Here is a 19,617-nt window from a genome sequence, read left to right as displayed (position 1 = left end):
TTACTGGCTGATGCTGATTTCTAACCAAATAAAATAATTGAAAATATTTAGAGCCAGAGAGATATGGGGTTTTGCTACCTGTATTACTTTGGGCAAGTTACTATGTCGCATTGGATCTGTTTCCTCACCCACGTGTAAGAAAAATGAACATCACTCAAAGGGTTGTTGGGAGGTCAAGTGAGATAATATTGAAGGAACTTTCTCTTTCTGATATTAGAGAGCTAGGTTTTCTTTTTTTTACACCTTTAAAGCATCAATGATCTGACAATACAGTAATGCAAAAAATTAAGGGAAAATGGGAACCGAGAGAAATAAACAAGTAAGAAAATTGCGTTTGCCATGAAGGCATTTGCCATTTCCAGCAAATCTGAATTTTCACTTTGACAGGGTGGAGCAGGAAGTGATGATAGTGAAAACTAGGGCCAGCACTAAGCAAGAAATTTAATAGACAGTAAGCTGGATGCCAAAGAGCTATAACCCTGGGGGAGGGTAAAGAAATGGCTGCCCTTATTCGAACTCTCTGAGTCTTCCAGAAAACCTCAAACCCTGAATTTGGTTTAGGGTGGGTCTCAAGCTGGGAGTCCCTTCAGATGTCTTGCAAGGGGAAGAAGATACCTTCAATTTGCCCTTCATATTCATCTTACAAATCAGTTTCCAAGGACAATGACTAGTACACATCTAGCACATCTTGCGCACTTAGCCCCAGCGGACGCCATGTGGAGCCGAAGAACCATCTAGTGGAGCCCTGTCTAGACTGCAGAATCATGAGAAACGAGAAATGGTGGTTGTTTTAAGCCACTAAGTGTTGGGGTTTTTTGTTACATAGCAATAGATAACTGAAGTATTTTTATACATGCTTTTTGTCATAATTGCTGCCTCCTAAGAAGGAAAAGGATTCTTCAAGCTTCTTCCGAGCCCATTAGAGTCTTGCTCCGGCAGGCTTCACCAGGTTTGTCTGCCACTTAAGACTTCAACCAAACTGGTCTTTTCACTGTTTCTTAACATGTCTGTCCTAAGGACTCCCATTTCTTTGATTTTGCTCACTTCACCAACCCCATCTGAAGGCTCACCTGCATTTCCCCCTCCTCTGTTGAACCACCACCTCCACTTTCAATTTTCCCCTCTTCCAGGTCTAGCAAAGAACGCCATTAATTACAAAGTGACCTCTGTCCTCTGAACTTGTGGCCAAGTTCATTGAAAAGGTCCACTCCCTCGTGTTGTTATTTGTGTTATTTGAAGGCAGTTTCGTGTCCCCAGCTATAATGAGCTCCCTTGAATGCAGAGACTGAGGATATACCTGTCTGTGTTTCAGCATCTAACAGGGGGCCTGGAAGAGAGAGGGAACCCAGAAAATGTGTTGTATAGATGATTATGCTGTTTGATAGTCTTTTTCTAAAGCAGCATTATGGTGATGATTCATTGGCTGTACCTTCATTTTCAGGTGCTCTGTGGCTGTCACACTGAATTCCCGTTGCAACCACTGACAAAAATACCACCAGGTCTTTTTTCTAAATATAAAGAATGAGTTAATAGGCTTTCGTAAGAAGGAAGAAAATGAAAATCACTTCATACCTCTTTTTTTTTTTTTTTGCCAGCACTTTTGATTTCTTCCTCTCCTTTACATGTGAGAAGTTCATACATGGTGAATCACTTCCCTGTCACTTAAACTCTGAAGTGTAATATGATCACGGTAGGCAATGAAAACATGTATGTGAAGTCTCAGAGGCACAAAAATTCGTGAGTGGAAACCGATAAAAGATTGGCAGGACTGTTTTCTAAGAAAGCAAAGAGCTGAGCACGAGGGGTTTCTTCTGCACCCCAGGGATTCTTACCTGATGCCTAATCTTCATGCTGCCCAGGGGAGTGAAATATTTATGTTCTAGATACCAGGCTCGCTCCTGGAACACCAGTTTGGTTCCACATAGCAGACAAAACTAAAGGGTGGGGGAAGAGGAGAGAAATGGAAAAATATGTTAGAAAACGCAGAATCTAAGGAGGCGAATGAGAAATAGTGTAATATTACATTTCATAAAATCATAAAAGTTAATACATACTTAATGTAAATGGTCATATTTTGTTTTTTTTAATTTTTATTTTATATTGGAGTATAGTTGATTAACAATGATGTGTTAGTTACAGGTGTACAGCAGATTCAGTTATACCCATACAAGTTTCTGTTCTTTTTCAAATTCTTTTCCCATTTAGGTTATTACAAAATATTGAGCCAAGGTCTCTGTGCTACACAGTAGGTCTTTGTTGGTTATCTATTTTAAATATAGTAGGGTGTACATGTCAATCTCAAACTCCCAATCTATCCCTCCCCACCCTTTCCCCCTGGTAACCATAAGTTTGTTCTCTAAGTCTGAAAATGGTCACATTTTGGACATGCAGTATGTGTTTTATATTTTGAAACTACTCTATGGAGAAATTTAAAGCATATATAAAATTAGAAAAAATAGCATAACCAACTTCCATGTCTCCATTCCCCCAGTTCAACAAATATTAACTCACAGCCAGTCTTGCTTCGTCTACAATCTCATCTAATTCTTCCCCACCCGAGGTTACTTAGAATCAAAGTCCACTCATAATATATTTTTTAAAAATAAATGTAATATTTCTGTTTGCTTTCTTTCTCGATTCATGAAAGAATATTCTAAATGCACATTCTGAATAATATCATCTTGATACTTTCCATTGAGCATGGTTTGATTAGACTTTCATAAAAGTAGCATTCCTCATTTTCATTTTGTTTCAATACGTTTTTCCTATCACATTTCTGAAACCGACACGCAGACCTCCATCATGACATCAGTGGCATCCAGCAATAATGGATGAGTTTTCCTGTATCAACAAGTAACTTTTAAGTTAACTATTCTTTAGCATTTCATATTTAATAATTCCAAAATTATACAAACATAGAAATAATAGTATAAGGTACCTCCATGTCTATATCATCCAGCTTTAATAGCTATCAACTCACAGCCAATCTTGTTTTATCTCTACTCCCACCTGTTCCCCCCTTTCCATATTATTGTGAGGCAAAGTTCAATTGTTATCTTCTCTAGGTTTGGAGGGAAGAGAGCTATGTCGATCCTGGAAGAGAAAGCTATGCTGACAGGGTCCCCTTAGAGGAGCTGTGACCTTCAGCCAAGGAACACAGAAACCCCAAGGTGATCGCACAAGAAGGCAGGCAGGGGGCAGGGATATCCCAACCTCCTTCTCTTCCCCATCTCCAGTCTCTAGCTGGGGCTTCCTGTTCTCAGAACCTAACTGGATTCAGAGGGCAAGGATTCCTCTGATGCAAGTTACGTAGATCAATTTCCTGGGCCCAGAGCAGGGTGGAGAAGGGTGGAGAGTAGAGATGGAAAAGCAGAGGGAGGATGTCTGGCAAAATCCCATCTCTAACACCCCCGACAGGTGGTCATCCAGCCTTAGTCCAGTCCTATCTCAAGTTCAAGTTCACTTGGTCCCACACAGCCCCGACTGCGGACACCATTCCCACGTTCCATCCCAGCGGGCCAGTGTCACACTGCGCTGCCTACGTCTGCTCTGTCCTTCTGTTGACCCCTGACTTGTCCCCCTGTTGACAGTCTGTGGCTCTTGTGTATCTGATGCTCAGGGCCACTTTTCTGGCTTTGAACTTTTTCTTTTCTCCTTGAACACAGCTCGGACTCTCCTTTGACTACCCTCTTTTCTTGTCCTGGGAAACAGGTGGTCTGGTTCTTGGTGGCAACCAGAACACCACCTGGAGGTCCAGATACCATCAGCCCAGCCTCAGGTCCTCAAACGGAACCTGAATGTGTTTCCTTTGAGGTTTCAGAGATGGGAGCTCAGTGCACTAAGAGGCATCCAGTTCTCCAATCCACTGTTGGAAGAACCATTGCATACTGAACCACTTGTCTATGTGGAATATGAATTTATGGATTGTTAACTCTGTCGGAAAGGGATCTTGTCCTGCTCATCTCTGTATGCTTAGGGTCTGGGGAAAAAGCTGATACACTGTAAGAGATGGGCTGACATCCAATTTCCTGTATATCTCATAGTTATTAATCCTGAAACTTTTGCTGCCTAAGGAGCAAAGCAGGAGTGTATGAACGTATCCAGATAACAACCCTTAACAAGTTAAAGATAAGTTTCACATCTCTGCTTAGGCGTTCTCTCTTCAGAGGATCAGCCTTCACAGACTGCCATTTTCTCACAATGCAGCTTCCAGGTCTTGTGCCACTTTGGACCTGGTGGCCTCTTCTAAATGTCTCATTCTCTCCTTCAAGGTGTCTCACGGGACTGAACACAGGGTCCAGATGTTTCCTCATCACTGTAGCATCAGTAGCACCATTGCTGTCCTGGTTTGGGACTCTATACTTTTACAAGCCAAGTAAGATGGAATTTGCTTTTATGAGAGTCACGTGTTTGTTTGTTTGTTTGTTTTTTTGCGGTACGCAGGCCTTTCCCGTTGTGGAGCACAGGCTCTGGACGCACAGGCTCAGCGGCCATGGCTCACTGGTCCAGCCGCTCCGCGGCATGTGGGATCTTCCCGGACCAGGGCACGAACCAGTGTCCCCTGCATCGGCAGGCGGACTCTCAACGACTGCACCACCAGGGAAGCCCCAGTCACATGTTTCTTGAAGAAATGAGTGAAAGAATATCATTCAATTTGGTTTACATCAAATGTTTGCTCATTTAACACTCCAACTATGCCTTTTCTCCTATGAACCGTTTTCAACCAACCCATACAGACACATACACATCCCTAAAGGGATGATTTTCAATTTATTCTCTTAAAGTATCATCTTGTTGATATGACTTACCTCAAGTCCCCAAAATCTCTATGAATATTGATTCAATCACCTCATGTGTTTATGTCATTTACAGATTTGTCAGGTCCATCTTTGTCTTTATATCATAGAACTCAACTGATAGATCTATATCTTTTCAAACAAGTATTTGAGAATCTATTTAATAGACTCTCATCTAACTCATATTTCCCTAGCTTGTACATAAGGATAGCCTAAGAGTCTGGAAAGTGTTGTGCAAAATCAAGATACATCGGGCTTCCCTGGTGGCTCAGTGGTTGAGGGTCCGCCTGCCGATGCGGGGACGCAGGTTCGTGCCCTGGTCTGGTAGGATTCCACATGCCGTGGAGCGGCTGGGCCTGTGAGCCACGGCCACTGGGCCTGTGCGTCCGGAGCCTGTGCTCCACAACGGGAGAGGCCACAACAGTGAGAGGCCCGCATACCGCAAAAAAAAAAAGAAAAAAAAATCAAGATACATCAACTTCCCCAGATTTTGTCTTCTAGCAACCTGATTAAGAAAGGAAATAAGGGGCTTCCCTGGTGGCGCAGTGGTTGAGAGTCCGCCTACCGACGCAGGGGACGCAGGTTCGTGCCCCGGTCCGGGAAGATCCCACATGCCACGGAGCGGCTGGGCCTGTGAGCTGTGGCCGCTGAGCCTGCGCGTCCGGAGCCTGTGCTCCGCAACGGGAGAGGCCACAACAGTGAGAGGTCCGCGTACCGCAAAAAAAAAAAAAAAAAAAAAAAAAAAAAAAAAAAAAAAGAAAGGAAATAAGGTTAGTTTAGCAAGGCTTAGCCACAGTGAACACAGACATGCTCCTAGTGACCATCTTTTTCTAATCACTCATACACTATCTTGAATAGCCTTTTCTAGCATTTTAACTTGGATTTATAAATTCTGTAGTTTCCCCAATCTATTTTTTCTTTTTTCTTTTTTTTTAACGTGGACATTTGCTCATTTACAGTTTCCTGACATCTCTTTTGTCCTCCTTGGTTTCAAATGTCTTACAACTGTGTCCTTCCCAATTCAGAGAGAAGATGGGGACATTCTAGGAGACAAGTATGTCTGCTTTCTGTTTGCATTTATTAACATCAAAGCTTTCTTCCCCAGACCAGGTGTCTGTCTCTTCAAACTCTGAGCATAGCTAAAAATAGCCTTTTAAATCTTCATCAGATTATTTGTCAAGCCTCACATTATGGTGGGATTTGACCATCCTGACATTTACTAAATGCTACCCTTTTGTCTTTATCCCTGGACAAGCATCTCCCCCCATCACCATGCTTCTCATTTATATAGCTTCCTTAGACTTATGGCCATCAGAGAGTCCTCTCTACACTTATCTTGGTTTCTTTAAATGTGTCCCAAATTACACCTTTTTTTGGTATCTATTGAATTGTCAGAGTAATATTTTACTGTTTTTCTTACTCTCAAGCCCATGTGCCCCTATGAAATCTCTGCCCATAGAATCATAATAACCAATGTTTTTTAATCACCTACTATGTGCCAGGCACTGCAAGGTATTTTACATTCACCTCATTTAGTTTTCACAATAATCCTGAATGTAGCCATAACTCCTGGACAGAGTAAATGGAGAAGCTATTTGAGGAACTGAAAAATAAATAATAATTGATATATAAGGATATATATATGGTACTTACACAATTCTACACATGTGTTGAAATTCATAGAACTACACAGCCCTAAACAAGGTCATTTTGCTGTAGGATAATTTAAATATATCATCTTTTATGTCCAGATCTCTTTCTCTTTGTTATGGCAAACTCCAAGCTGAAATGGCTATATTCTCTAATGGTTCCCTGTACTGAAATTTTGTCCAAGGACCCCTGCCTGATCTCTTCCCTTTGAAAGTCACCCCTTCCTTTCCTGGGTTCTCACAGCAGTGTGTTTTTCCTTATTACACATTCTGCCTGTTGGTGTAATTATTTGCCCATGTGACTTTCTCCCTGACCACAATGTGATCAGGAAGGCAGGAACTGTGGCTCATGCACCTTGGAATTTCTGCAGCGCCTAGACCAGTATCAGGGCTTGGTGTGTGCATTTGTAGAACTGAGACGCTTGGTTCCCAGGAGCATAGCTCGCTGGGACCAACAACAGAAAGAAGGGAGGTTGCCTGCAATGTATGCCAAGTAGGCAGCCTGTATCCATGGCCTGAACCGCATAGTAAGCAAGGAGATGAAGCAAAAGGACTGAGTTGGACCTCTAGTGTCAGAGAAGATGAACAAAGCTTATTAATTCATGGTAATACCAGTGTGACTTCAGAACAGTTTCCCCCAGCAACAACCTAGTTCTCTCACTGTGATGAAGTGTTCTGCCTTCTGCCTCAGATTTTAGCCACTTGGGATCTGCATTACTGCCTTGTAAAATTGATGGGCAGTGGTACTGTCTCTTAGTTAAGGAATTTCTGCCAGCCTTAGCAAAAAATATCAGTTGTGCAATTTCTAAGGGCATTCCTTGCAATAGAAAAGTGATTAAAAATTGGACCAGACTGGAACAATGCCCATCTTGAATCCGTATAGTTCACCTGCCCAGTCTCCTCCACGCCATCAGCTCCAGGTGTGAGCTCATCAGCTTCCACAGGTGAGGAAGCCTTATTTATATTACACTGGAAAAAGGTTGAGGAGGGGGTCATCAGTTCAGAAAAGCACAGCTTTGATCACCCAAGGAAGCTGTTCAGATCAAAGTCTCTTTTTCTTCTAAACTGCCTGAAGATGTTAATTTAATTTTTTTTTAATCCAAACTGCTCGATATTTCTTGTGTCTTAAAAGCCTCTCTTCTTGAGAAAGGTGACAAGCAGTGGCAGCTGGATTCTGGTAGAGCCCAGAGTGCTCTACCAGAGGAGGGTTAAGGATAAAGGTGATCTTTTCTCTCGGAGTCTCTGGACACTGAAGAGCCTGGGATGGCTCTCTGTCCATCACCAGTTTCAGCAGAGAAACCACTTTAGTAAAGTGATGGTGGGCCATGGGCTGGTATCACAGTGGATCAAAGGCAGAGCGTCTGCTAGGGTTAGGGGTGAGAGAGCCAGCCAGACCCAAAGCACATTCTATTTTATGCCTCGTTGGAGAAGCCTAGCCATACCTCTATCTTTGCCTTTGCAGGTGCCAGAAGGGAAATCTCTAGAGAAGGTAACCCTGAGAAGTCATTTTGCCAGCATGCTGCGTGTGCTTGGGCAGAGGGGAGGCTGGAGCTCTGCTGCTTCTCAACCCAAAGGGTAGACGGATACTTGGGGGTCACACAGCTGGCTGCAGAATCCAAGCTTTCCTGTGATTGCCACACTCAGGCAAACCAACTCTCTACTACTTTGCAGTGTTGCAGTGCACTGTCCGTTACATGGCCAGTGGGGATGGGAAAATTCAGAAAGTACAGCTCTGCAGGCAGAGAGGAAGATATTCCCTCTGAGACTTCTTACACAAACCACTACATAGACTGGCTCAGAACCATACTCCTACAGCCCTCCCTTGGTATCTGTAGGGGGGTGGTTCCAGGACCCCCAGAGGATACCAAAATCCACAGATGCTCAAGTCTCTTATATAAAATTGAGTAGTACCTGCATAAAACCTATGCACATCCTCCCATATACTTTAAATCATGTCTAGATTACTTATAATACCTAATATAATGTAAATGTTATGCAGCAATAAATAGTTGTAAATATAAGGTAAATGCTATGTAAATCATTGCCAGCGTGCAGCAAATTCAAGTTTCACTTTTTGCAACTTTCTGGATTTTCTTTCTGAATATTTTTGATCTGTGATTGATTGAATCTGTGGATGTGGAATCTGTGGGTATGGAGGGCCAACTGTACTTTATGTAGACAGTCTGGGCAAAAGCATTCAGCCAGGTTCTTCTCTCTGATTTGTTTTAACCCAGAATTGATCCCACTCCCAGTTCCTCATCTGTCATTGGCTGTGGAACCATCACCACCATTCACATCCAGAACTTTTTTCATCTTGCAAAACTGAAATTCTGAATCCATTAAATAATAACTTCTCATTCTCCCTTTTCCTTGGTCCCTGGAAAGGGACCATTCTACTTGTCTCTCTGAATATGACTACTCTAGGTATCTCATATAAATGGATCCATACAGTATATGTCCTTTTGTGACTAGTTTATTTCACTTAGCGTGAGGTATTCAAGGCTCCTCCATGTAGTAGCCTGGGTCAGAATTTCCTTCCCTTTTTAAGGCTGAATAATATTCTACTGCATGTATATACCATATTTTTTGTTTATTCATTCACCCATCAATGGACACTTGGGTTGCTTCCACATTTTGACTGTTGTGATTAGTGCTGCTATGAACATGAGTGTACTACTACCCATTCAAGCCACTGTTTTCAATGCTTTGGATATATGCTCAGAAGTGAAATTGCTGGATCATATGGTAATTCTATGGTTAATATTTTGAGGAATTGCCATACTATTTACCATAGCGGCTGCTCCATTTTGCATTCTCACCAACAGGGCACAAGGGTTCCAATTTCCCCACATCCTTGCCAACACTTGTTATTTTGGTTTTTGTCGTTGTTGTTTTGATAGCAGCTATGCTAATGGGTGTGAAGTACTATCTCATTGTGGTATTGATTTGTATTTCCCTAATGATTAGTGAGGTTGAGCATCTTTTCATACGCTTATAGTCCATCTGTAGATCTTTGGAGAAATGTTTATTCAAGCACTTTGCCCATTTTTAACCTGGTTGTTTGGATTTTTGTTGTTAAATTTTGAGTTCTCTATATAGAGATTCTGGATATTAGTCTTTTATCTGTATGTGATTTGTAAATATTTTCTTGCTTTTTTACTGTGTTGATAGTGTCATTTGATGCACAAAAGTTTTAAATTTTAATGAATTTCAACATGTATAGCTTTTTTTGTTGTTTATACCTTTGACGTCATATCCAAGAAATATTGCAAATCCAATGTGATGAGGCTTTTCTCCTGTTTTCTTCTGAGAGTTTTATAGTTTTAGCTCTGACATTTAAGTCTTTGGTCTATTTTGAGTTAATTTCTGTATATCATATTAGATAACAGTTCAATTTCATTCTTTTGCATGTGGATATCTAGTTTCCCCTGTACCATTTGTTGAAAAGACTATCGTTTTCCCATTGAATGATCTTGGTACTCTCGTCAAAAATCATTTGACCAAATATGCAAGGGTGTATTTCTACATTGGTCTATATGTCTGTCTTTATGCCAGTATCACAGCATTTTGATTGCTGTAGACTTGTAAATTTTCAAATCAGGAAGTGTGAGACCTCTGACTTTTTTCTTCTTTTTCAAAATGGTTTTGGCTATTCAGGGTCCCTTGTGATGCCATATGAATTTTAGAATGAGTTTTTCTATTTCTGCAAAACAACTCATGCAATTTTGATAGATTGCACTGAGTCTGTAGATAGCTTTAGGTAATACTGACATCTTAAAAATATTAAGTCTTTCAATCCATGAACACAGGATTTCTTTCCATTTATATCTTCCTTAATTTCTTTCAGCAACATTCTTGCTGAAAGTTTTTCACCTCCTTTGTTAATTCCTAAGTACTTAATTCTTTTTGATGCTATTATAAATTGAATTGCTTTCTTCATTTCCTTTTTGGATTGTTTACTGTTGATGTATAGAAATGCAACTGATATCTGCATGTTGATTTTTGTATCCTGCAACTTTGCTGAATTATTCATTCTAACAGTGTGTGTATGTGTGATGTTTGTGTAATCTTTAGGGTTTTCTACATATAAGATCATATCATCTGTGCATAGAGACAGTTTTACTTCTTCCTTTCCAATTTGGATGCCTTTTATTTCTTTTTCTTGTTGAATTACTCTGGCTAGGACTTCCAGTATTGTGTTGAATAGAAGTGGTGAAAGCAGACATCTTTGTCTTGCTCCTGACAAAGGAAAAGCTTTCAGTTTTTCACCATTGAGTATAATGTTGTGAGTTTTTTCATATATGACTTTATAATATTGACATAGTTTCCAGAGTGTTTTTATCATGGAAGGATGCTGAATTTTGTCAAATGCTTCTAATGCATCAGTTGAGACGATCATGTTTTTTTTTTCTTCATTCTGTTAATGTGATATATTACATAGATAATTCTTTTGTTTGTTGAACCATCCTTGTATTCCAGGAATAAATCCCACTTGGCCATAGTGTATAATCCTTTTAATATGCTGCTCCTCTCAGCCTCGAGTATTCTGTTGAGGATCAGCATTTTGTAGTTTTAAGCATACAAATCCTATCTATTGTTAGATGTATACCCAAGTACTTATTTTTCTGAGAAATTGTACATGATATTGAGTTTAAAAAATTTTTCCTGTCCAAGTGTTCATTGCTAATATATAGAAATTCAATGAATTTTTGCATGTTGATCTTATATCCTGTGACCTTGCTAAACTCATTTCTTAGTTCTAGGATGTTTGTTTGTTTTGTAGATTTCTTGGGATTTTCTAAATAGACAATGATGTCATATATAAATAGGAACTGTTTTATTTCTTCCTTTCTGATATGAAAGAATATGCTTTTTATTTCCATTTCTTGCCTTATTTCACTAGTTAGAACTTTTAATAATATATTGAATAAGAATGGTGAGACCAAACATCATTGCTTTATTCCTGATGTTAGGGGGAAAGCATTCCTTGTTTCACCGATATGTATGTTGTTAGCTATAGTAGGGGCCCCCAACCCCCTGTACCGGTCCATGGCCTGTTAGGAACCAGGCTGTGCAGTAGGAAGTGAGCAGTGGGCGAAAAATTGAAGCTTCATCTGTATTTTCAGTGGCTCCCCATCGCGTGCATTACTGCCTGAGCTCCGCCTCCTGTCAGATCAGTGACGGCTTTATATTCTCATAGGAGCATGAACCCTACTGTGAACTGCACATGTGAGGGATCTAGGTTGCGTGCACCTTATGAGAATCTAATGCCTGGTGATCTGAGGTGGAGCTGAGGCAGTGATGCTAGTGCTGGGGAGCGACTGCAAATACAGATTATCCTTAGCAGAGAGGTTTGACTGCACAGAGACCATAATAAATCAATTGCTTGCAGACTCATATCAAAACCCTATCAGTGGGACTTCCCTGGTGGTGCAGTGGTTAAGAATCCACCTGCCAATGCAGGGGACACGGGTTCAAGCCCTGGTCCAGGAAGATCCTACAAGCAATGGAGCAACTAAGCCCATGCACCACAACTACTGAGCCTGCGCTCTGGAGTCCACATGCTGCAGCTATTGAAGCCCCTCTTGCCTAGAGCCCATGCTCCACAACAAAAGAAGCCACCGCAATGAGAAGCCCATGCACTGCCACAAAGAGTAGTCCCCGCTCTCCACAACTAGAGAAAGCCCATGCGCAGCAGTGAAGACCCCATGCAGCCAAAAATAAATAAAATAAATAAATAAATTTATATTAAAAAGAAACCCTATCAGTGAGTGGCAAGTGACAATTAAGCTGCATCTTACAGAGTAGATGGGACATAAGCAACACACTTTGGGTGTCACTGTCTCCCATCACCCCCAGATGGGACCATCTAGTTGCAGGAAAACAAGCTCAGGGCTCCCACTGATTCTACATTATGGTGAGTTGTATAATTATTTTATTATATATTACAACGTAATAATAATAGAAATAAAGTGCACAATAAATGTAATGTGCTTGAATCATCCTTAAACCATCCCTCCCCCCACTGGCCCTGGTCTCTGGAAAAACTGTCTTCCACAAAACCGGTCCCTGGTGTCAAAAAGTTCGGGGACCACTGAGCCATAGGATTTTTGTAGATGCTCTTTACCAAGTTGAGGAGGTTTCACGCTCTTCCTGTTTGTCTGAGGGTTATCACAAATGGGTGTTGCATTTTGTCAAATGCTTTTTCTGGTACCAATTGATATGATCATGTGAGTTTTTTTTGGCTTTTGCCTATTAATATGGATAACTAAATTGAATGATTTTAGGAAATTGAACCAGTCTTGCATCCTTGGAGCAAACCACACTTGGTCATGGTATATAATTTTTTTAATATATTGCTGAATTCTAGTTCCTAATATTTTGTTAGAAACTTTTGTGTCTATATTCATAAGGGATATGGGTCCATGCTTTCCCTTTTTTGTTCTGTTTTTGTCTGGTGTGATATTAGGTCAACACTAGCTTCATAAAATGAATGTATTTCCTCCTCTTGCACTATCTGGAAGAGATTCTGTAGAATTATTAATTCTTATTTAAATGTTTAGTAGAACTCTCCAGTGAATTCTGGAGACTGGTGTTTTCTTTTTCTAGAATTTTAAATATAAATTCAATTTCCATAACAGTTATAGGGCTAGTCAAATTGTCTATTTCATATTGAGTATGGTGATTTGTGTTTTTGAGGAATTGGTCCATTTCATCTAAGTTGTCCAATTCATGTGTGTAGAATTTTCTCAGTAATCCTTTATTATCATTTTGATGTCTGCAGGGTGTTTACCGATATCATCTATTTAATTCCTGATGTTAGTGATTTGTGTCTTTTCTTTGTTAGGCTTTTAAAGGGTTATCAACTTTGTGGATTTTTTTCAAAGATCCAACTCTTTGCCTCATTATTTTTCTCTATTTTTTTCCTGTTTTCAATTTCATTGATTCCTGCTCTTATCTTTATTATTTCTTTCCTTCTGCTGTCTTTGGGTTTATTTTGCTCTCAGTTTTTTAGGTTCTTGAGGTGGTAGCTTAGGTTATTGATTTGAGACTTTTCTTCTATTTCATGTAAGCTATAAGGTCCCCTCTCAGCACTATTTTAGCTGTGTTCTACAAATCTGATTATATTTTCACTTTCATCCAGTTCAATCCTGCTGTTGACTCCATCTACTGAGATTTTTATTTCAGTTATTGTATTTTTCAGTTCTAATATTTCTATCTGGTTGCTTGCATTTACTATTTCTTTGCTGAGACTATTTATTTGATGAGCCTTCCTATTCTTTTGTTTCAAGCACATGTGTAGTCACTCATGGAAACATTTTTGTGATGTCTGTTTCAAGAACACATCAAGTTGTCTCATCCCCATTCTGTCCTTTTCTCAGTCCTAGAAGAGATAGACATGGAAGGATTTTCCCAAGGCAAAAACATTCCATCAGGAGAAGAGGCAGCAATCAACTGACTGGTACCTTCATGCTGGCCGTTTTCCTGACATTTATTCCGAAACTAAGTTTCTCCCTCCTTCCTCCCTTTCTCCTCCCCCTCCTTACCTCTTGAGAGCTGACTGTGTGCCAGGCGTCTTGCTGGGTCCTAGGAGAGGAAGGGGGTAGAGCTAACTAATTTTTTTTCTTTTTTCCTCTCTCAAAGTTGATAACCATGGTGTGTGCGCACGTGTGTGTGTGTGTGTGTGTTTCAGTAGAGTTTTGAATATAAAATTAACCCAAAAGAGATCAGCTAAAATTCAGTAAGGGCAAGAGGAAGAGTTGGGCAGGTCCAGGGAGCAGAAATCATCAAGTCTCATAACATTTCCAGTTTTCAATCAGGGCACAAATGTGCTTGGTTGCAGTCAGGGGCTGCTGCCTGGGTGTGAGTGCTGAGCTTTGCCTCCTTTCTCAGCCCCATTCAGCATGAGCCCCCATATAACTTTAGGGCTAATGTCCCCTTCACTGTGTTCTGGAAAAGCCACTTGGTAATTCTGTTAATGTCTAGTAGCCCAGACTCATAGCGTTGAAACGCCCTGATGGAATTTCTCCATATTCTGGGTGAGTCACTCAAGAGAATTCTCCTGGGCACTTCAGCATCTTGACCTCTTTATTTAAATGGCAAAACGACAAGTTTGGGGCCCGGCCCTGTTTTCTCCTCCCACTAACTCGAGTTCCCTAGGGTCAAATTTTGCTCTTATTTTCCTACAGATGGCTTTCACCAAATTCTTCCAGTTTTTTTATTTGTCTCCAGCGGTTTCCTCTCTTACTTTCGGCCCTGTCTTCTAGAACAGCCTGAAATGAAATCTGCCCCTTGAGCTGTGCACAGAAGACATGGAGGGGAGAGTGTTCAGGCAAGAACTGCTTTCACATGTCCCAGGACAGGCTTGCAGGACCAAGAATCCTCAGCGGGTGATGATCTCCACACTTGGGGAAGCGTGCTGCCGTTCTGAACATGGGATTTCTGCTCTCCAGCTGGTTCTCCACTTAGATGTCGATTTAGATGCTTGATAAAGAAGTGTCAAGGGCAGAGCAGGTGTCATGTTTCACATGCTGCTCCATTTGTCCATGCGATCATATGCTCCTCTTGGGTAATCAGGCACGTGTAGAGTTTGCACATGATGGCGCTTGGCCTGGAAAGACATTGGTCCATTTCCCCTGTGAGGAGAGCTTTGTGGAGGAGGTGGGCAAAGTACAGAATGTCAGACAGCAAAGCATGGCCTCTTGCTGCAGGACAGGAAATCCTTCTGCCCTTCTCCTAATCCCCTACCCCCTGCCTCACTCTCTATCTCTGGAGACTGTGCTCACAGAACAATTCTAGGGCAACTGTTAGCTGATGATGGCTTCTGATGCATTCCCTCTCAGAGATACCCAACACTGACATTAATCTCTGGAAGTTAGGGTAGCCTTCCAAGCCAAAGGAAGGAATACTGAATACTGGAGTTTCAAGATAGCTATAGCACACTGGGGAAACGTGCATGGCCAACAAGAATGGAAGCTTCTGGAGACCTCTCCCCTGAAGAGGCAGCTGTCTAGGTCCCCTACTGTGGCAGCCAGCTCGCAAGACATGCATCGGTGCACCCAAAACACTCTATAATTGGAAAACTCAGAACACAACTTCTCACACGGACCCCACCAGTAAGCACGGCAGAACCCACACAGTTGGTTAAATTTAATTTCCTGCAGAAACTTTGCACAAATGCCACCTCCTCTGGCAAGTCTTTTCTAAACCCATGCTGAGTTGGGCGCCCCAGATGAGTGCTTTGTTAACACCCCCAATTTCCTCCGTCTCAGCACGTAACCCACTCCAACGTGCTTGCTTATTGGGGTCTCATCTATTAGTCAGGGAATTGAGGGTGAGGGTCTTATTGATATTAGCACCTCCAGTGCCTGGCACATAATAGCCACTCACAGATGTTTCTGAAGAGGGGTTGTGGTAGGTATGTGAAGACAGTCAACAAAATAACCCTTCTGTTGACCTATCAGGGAGCCTGGGATTCCAACCATTGGATATTTATTTCTTTGAGTTAAAAAGATACTCCTATGCACCAAAGATTCCTTTCCAAAATTAAAGTTTCATCAAGAGAGATAACTGTCATTGAGATTTGGGCTGGGGGTGGTTTGAGATGAGCCCTGCAGAGCCTTGGCATAAGCTTGAACTTGTGGGGAGAGAACCAGGAATTAAGGGAAGCAGGCATTCCAGGGCCTCCATGGCACAGAGGTACAGGAATGAGGCAAAACCGCTTATGGCTGTAACACTACGTCTGAAATTTGATTTCTTTGTCACTTGTAGCTCTTTTCCCTTATTAAATATATATAGTCTAAAAAACCCAAAATATATGCTTCAAACGAACCAGGTACTAGAAGAACATCACCTGGCCCATAACGGGTCCTCAGTGAATATTGTAGAACAGCTGCCTTGGAACACTATCAGCCACGTGCTCACTTCTTTCTGTGTGGCTCTGGCTCGCAAGGAGCAGAGAAGGTAGTAGGAAAAGAACAGGCGAAAAGGATGGGGTTTCACCACCACAGACCCCGCTACCCTTAATGATCTGGGCTCCAGGAATTCGGAGCAGGGACTGACACTATTCATGATGGACTGGGTTTGGAAATGCAGTCAAGCCCCAGATAGGAACGCTTTTCTTCTGTGTGGGAAGCCTGAGCCCATGACTGGCTGCAGATGCCTGAGTGGGGGCTGCAAGCACACGTGGTGCACACACAGGATGTTTGCTCCTGCTTCCTGCCCTGGGGCCCGGGACACTCTCCAAGGCAAGGGGCCATGATGGGGTCCTCGGGTAGGAAAAGGGCCACCAACAGAAAGGAGGACATCACAGTTTTCCCTGCACTCAGTGGGAGGTGCTTGCAATTAACTTTTGGCTGCTGGGTTTGATGCTTAAACCAGCTGCTACCTACACATGTTGAGAAAAGGAAGAAAGAGTTAGAATGCAGGAAAAAGGGAAAAACCCCATCTCGCCCACTTGACAGGCTCCAACTGCCTCTGCCAGCCGCTTGTGAGGTGGGGACAGTCCCCTGCAGACGCCCTGCCCCTATGCTGGGGTTGCCGTGGTGAGCGCCGCGTCGGGGCTGGGGCAGAAGAGGCCTTCTCTAAAGCACAAAGACAGACAAAGGCCCTGCAAGGATGCGTGGGCCAGCCCCCAAACGGAATGCTGCACCCTGGGCCCAGTCCCACGGAGAGAGTGAGCCGGGCGAGGCAAACCGGGGGAGAAGCCAAGCAGAAAGAACCTTTGTGACAATGACAACTTAAGGAACACCAGATAAGCAGCTTGCTGGGGTGTTTCTAAACCTTCGAGGGGAGGTGAATCACTGGAGCGGTCATGTGGAAAATCCCCTTTCTCCTCAAGGCTCTGCCGGCCCCATGTTAAGGTAAAGTCATCATTTTCTTGTGAAAACCCTCCTTCCTAACAGACCAGGATTCCATCAGGCTAGGAGAAAAGGCTCGTTTCTGGGAAGAAGTTGTATTTTGTAAACCTGGGGGACTGAAGGGTTGGGCCATGTCACTCGCTCAGGGACTTTGAGTTTCAGGAAAGACTCATGTGTCTGATTTCCTAGAACATCATTAGACAGAGAAAAAGCTCCATCTAGCCAGACCACAGTGGTGAGGGGATGTGTGGGAGGGAGGCTTGGCATCCTTCCCTCCCTATCTGCCCAGTTTCCCCTGTGCATTTGGGGGCAGTGTGAACACTTGGCGGTTGGTAAGAAATGCTAAGGAAGCTTCCAGCAGCACTCCAGCCTCCGGTCAGTGGAGCCTTCCTGGGGAATCGCCTCTGTAGGTTTTCTTGACCTGGGTCCCAGCACCCTGCAACTGTGCCATCCAGGCCGATGGGCCCCTGCACGTGCCAGCTGGACAGACAGCAGGTACTCAAACTGCTCTGCTTGTGTCCTCAGACCAAGGTGTCATCGGCTTCGCCCCAGACAGTCTGCCCTGCTGCCAATCAAATGGAGAATGGCCAGAGCATCGTTGCTGCCGCTGGTGTGACCGCCCTGCCGAAGTCTGCGATCTGGGGAGGAGACATTCAACTGGTTCTATTTCTTCTTGAGCAGGCAGCTTGGTTCTTGGTACCATTTTCTATAGCCGACGTGGTGTGATATCGGATCTCACCTACAGAAAAGCCGACCTTGAACTTTACATGGTGCCTCCAGCCAGAGCACTTAGGCAGAGTGGCCAAGCCAGGACCGCACTGGGGGCTGCAGTGTGGGGAACATTCCAGGCACTCGCTCAGCATCCCTGGAGTGGAAAAGCCTTGCTCTGAGCCAACCCTCCAGTTATAGCAGGTCAGCAGAAGCTCCTTCATCTAGCTCTTGTGCCCTGGCCTGGCGGGAGCAGCACGGATCAGCAATGGCCACTTTCCCCAGAACATCCTACTTGCTTTTCCAAGGAAGGCAGGGGGACCCAGCAGGTGACGACCTCAGGGCGTTTTTGTCCCAGTGAGGATCCCTGCTGGGCTGCCATCTCACACCCAAACTGGAAAGACTGCCGCCAGTTGTGCAAGTTACTCCCCAGAGAACAGATCATTTCTATTTGATTTAGAAAATGATGGTCCGAATGCAGATTGGCACCAAGGGGCCTGTCTTATGACTAATTTCCATCACTGAAAAGAGGGCCCAATTTTTAAGAGGAGACAATCCTGGGAGGCAGGCAGGGAACAGCTGGACCGAACACTGAGAGCAAAGCTTGATAGGCAAGGTAGAGCCATTTGATTGAGGAAGGGATTTTGGACTTGACTCAAAAATAGGCAAACCAGATGCCTGGGTTTGCCTGGGACAGTCATGGTTTATGCCTGTCATCCAAGCTTAATTTTTTTTTTTTTTTTTTGTGGTACGTGGGCCTCTCACTGTTGTGGCCTCTCCCGTTGCGGAACACAGGCTCCGGACGCGCAGGCTCAGCGGCCATGGCCCACGGGCCCAGCCGCTCCGCGGCATGTGGGATCCTCCTGGGGCACGAACCCCTGTCCCCTGCATCGGCAGGCGGACTCTCAACCACTGCGCCACCAGGGAAGCCCCCATCTTAATTTTTAATGGTGCCCCCTTTCACTCTCAAAGAAAAAAGAAGTCCAGTTTTCTGGACTTCTGTTATCTCCCTATTTCAAAGGATAGAGAGACTTAGGGCTGGAAACGTATCCAGGGAGGGACACGTAGGACATGGGGCTCTGAGAAGGTTCCTTTGGCTGATCCCGAAGGAGAGAGACAAGCAGTTGGAAGACCAGGCGGATTCATTCTCAAGCATGTTTAGAATCGCAGGCTTGTTGGCAATGTCCAGGCACAGATTCACAGAGTGTAGATGCTGGATGGGTCTCTGGAGTCATCTAATTCTCTTCCTCTTTTGCCAGAAGAGGACACTGGGCTAAAAGAGGTCAAAGTGACCTGCCCAAGGTCACACGCTGGATCCTGGCAGAGTGGAGATCAGACTTGCCCCCAGTGGACCAAGTCCAGGTGGTCTGTTCTGGAACAGAGGAAAGGGGTGACTCTGAAAGATGCTGCCAGGGGAACAGATGCACTGGCTCTGGAGTGGCAGTTCCAGGACAGTCATGGACTGTCCCATGGCTCTGAGGCTGTGGAGAGAGGACAGAGACCGTAGACAGGTGGGGTTCAGACCTGCTGAGTGAGCTTGGATGTGGAGCTGGAGCTTAGGTGAGATCCGGAGCCCCAGTGGAGGGGAGGGCAGAGCAGAGGCAT

General features: G+C 43.5%; 1 protein-coding gene across 1 annotated transcript in view; it reads right to left on the bottom strand.

Annotated features, from left to right (window-relative positions):
* Nucleotides 1-19,617, bottom strand: part of ACOXL (acyl-CoA oxidase like) — a 352,026-nt gene that overhangs the window by 28,026 nt on the left and 304,383 nt on the right. The window contains 1 exon segment of the mRNA XM_060116983.1: nucleotides 1,833-1,934. Within this exon segment, the coding sequence (XP_059972966.1) occupies nucleotides 1,833-1,934 (102 nt within the window).

The sequence above is a fragment of the Mesoplodon densirostris genome, chromosome 14, assembly GCF_025265405.1.
Source record: "Mesoplodon densirostris isolate mMesDen1 chromosome 14, mMesDen1 primary haplotype, whole genome shotgun sequence".
NCBI lineage: Eukaryota > Metazoa > Chordata > Mammalia > Artiodactyla > Ziphiidae > Mesoplodon > Mesoplodon densirostris.
The sequence above is the reverse complement of the archived record's forward strand: the minus strand, read 5'-3'. Positions and strand labels throughout refer to the sequence as shown.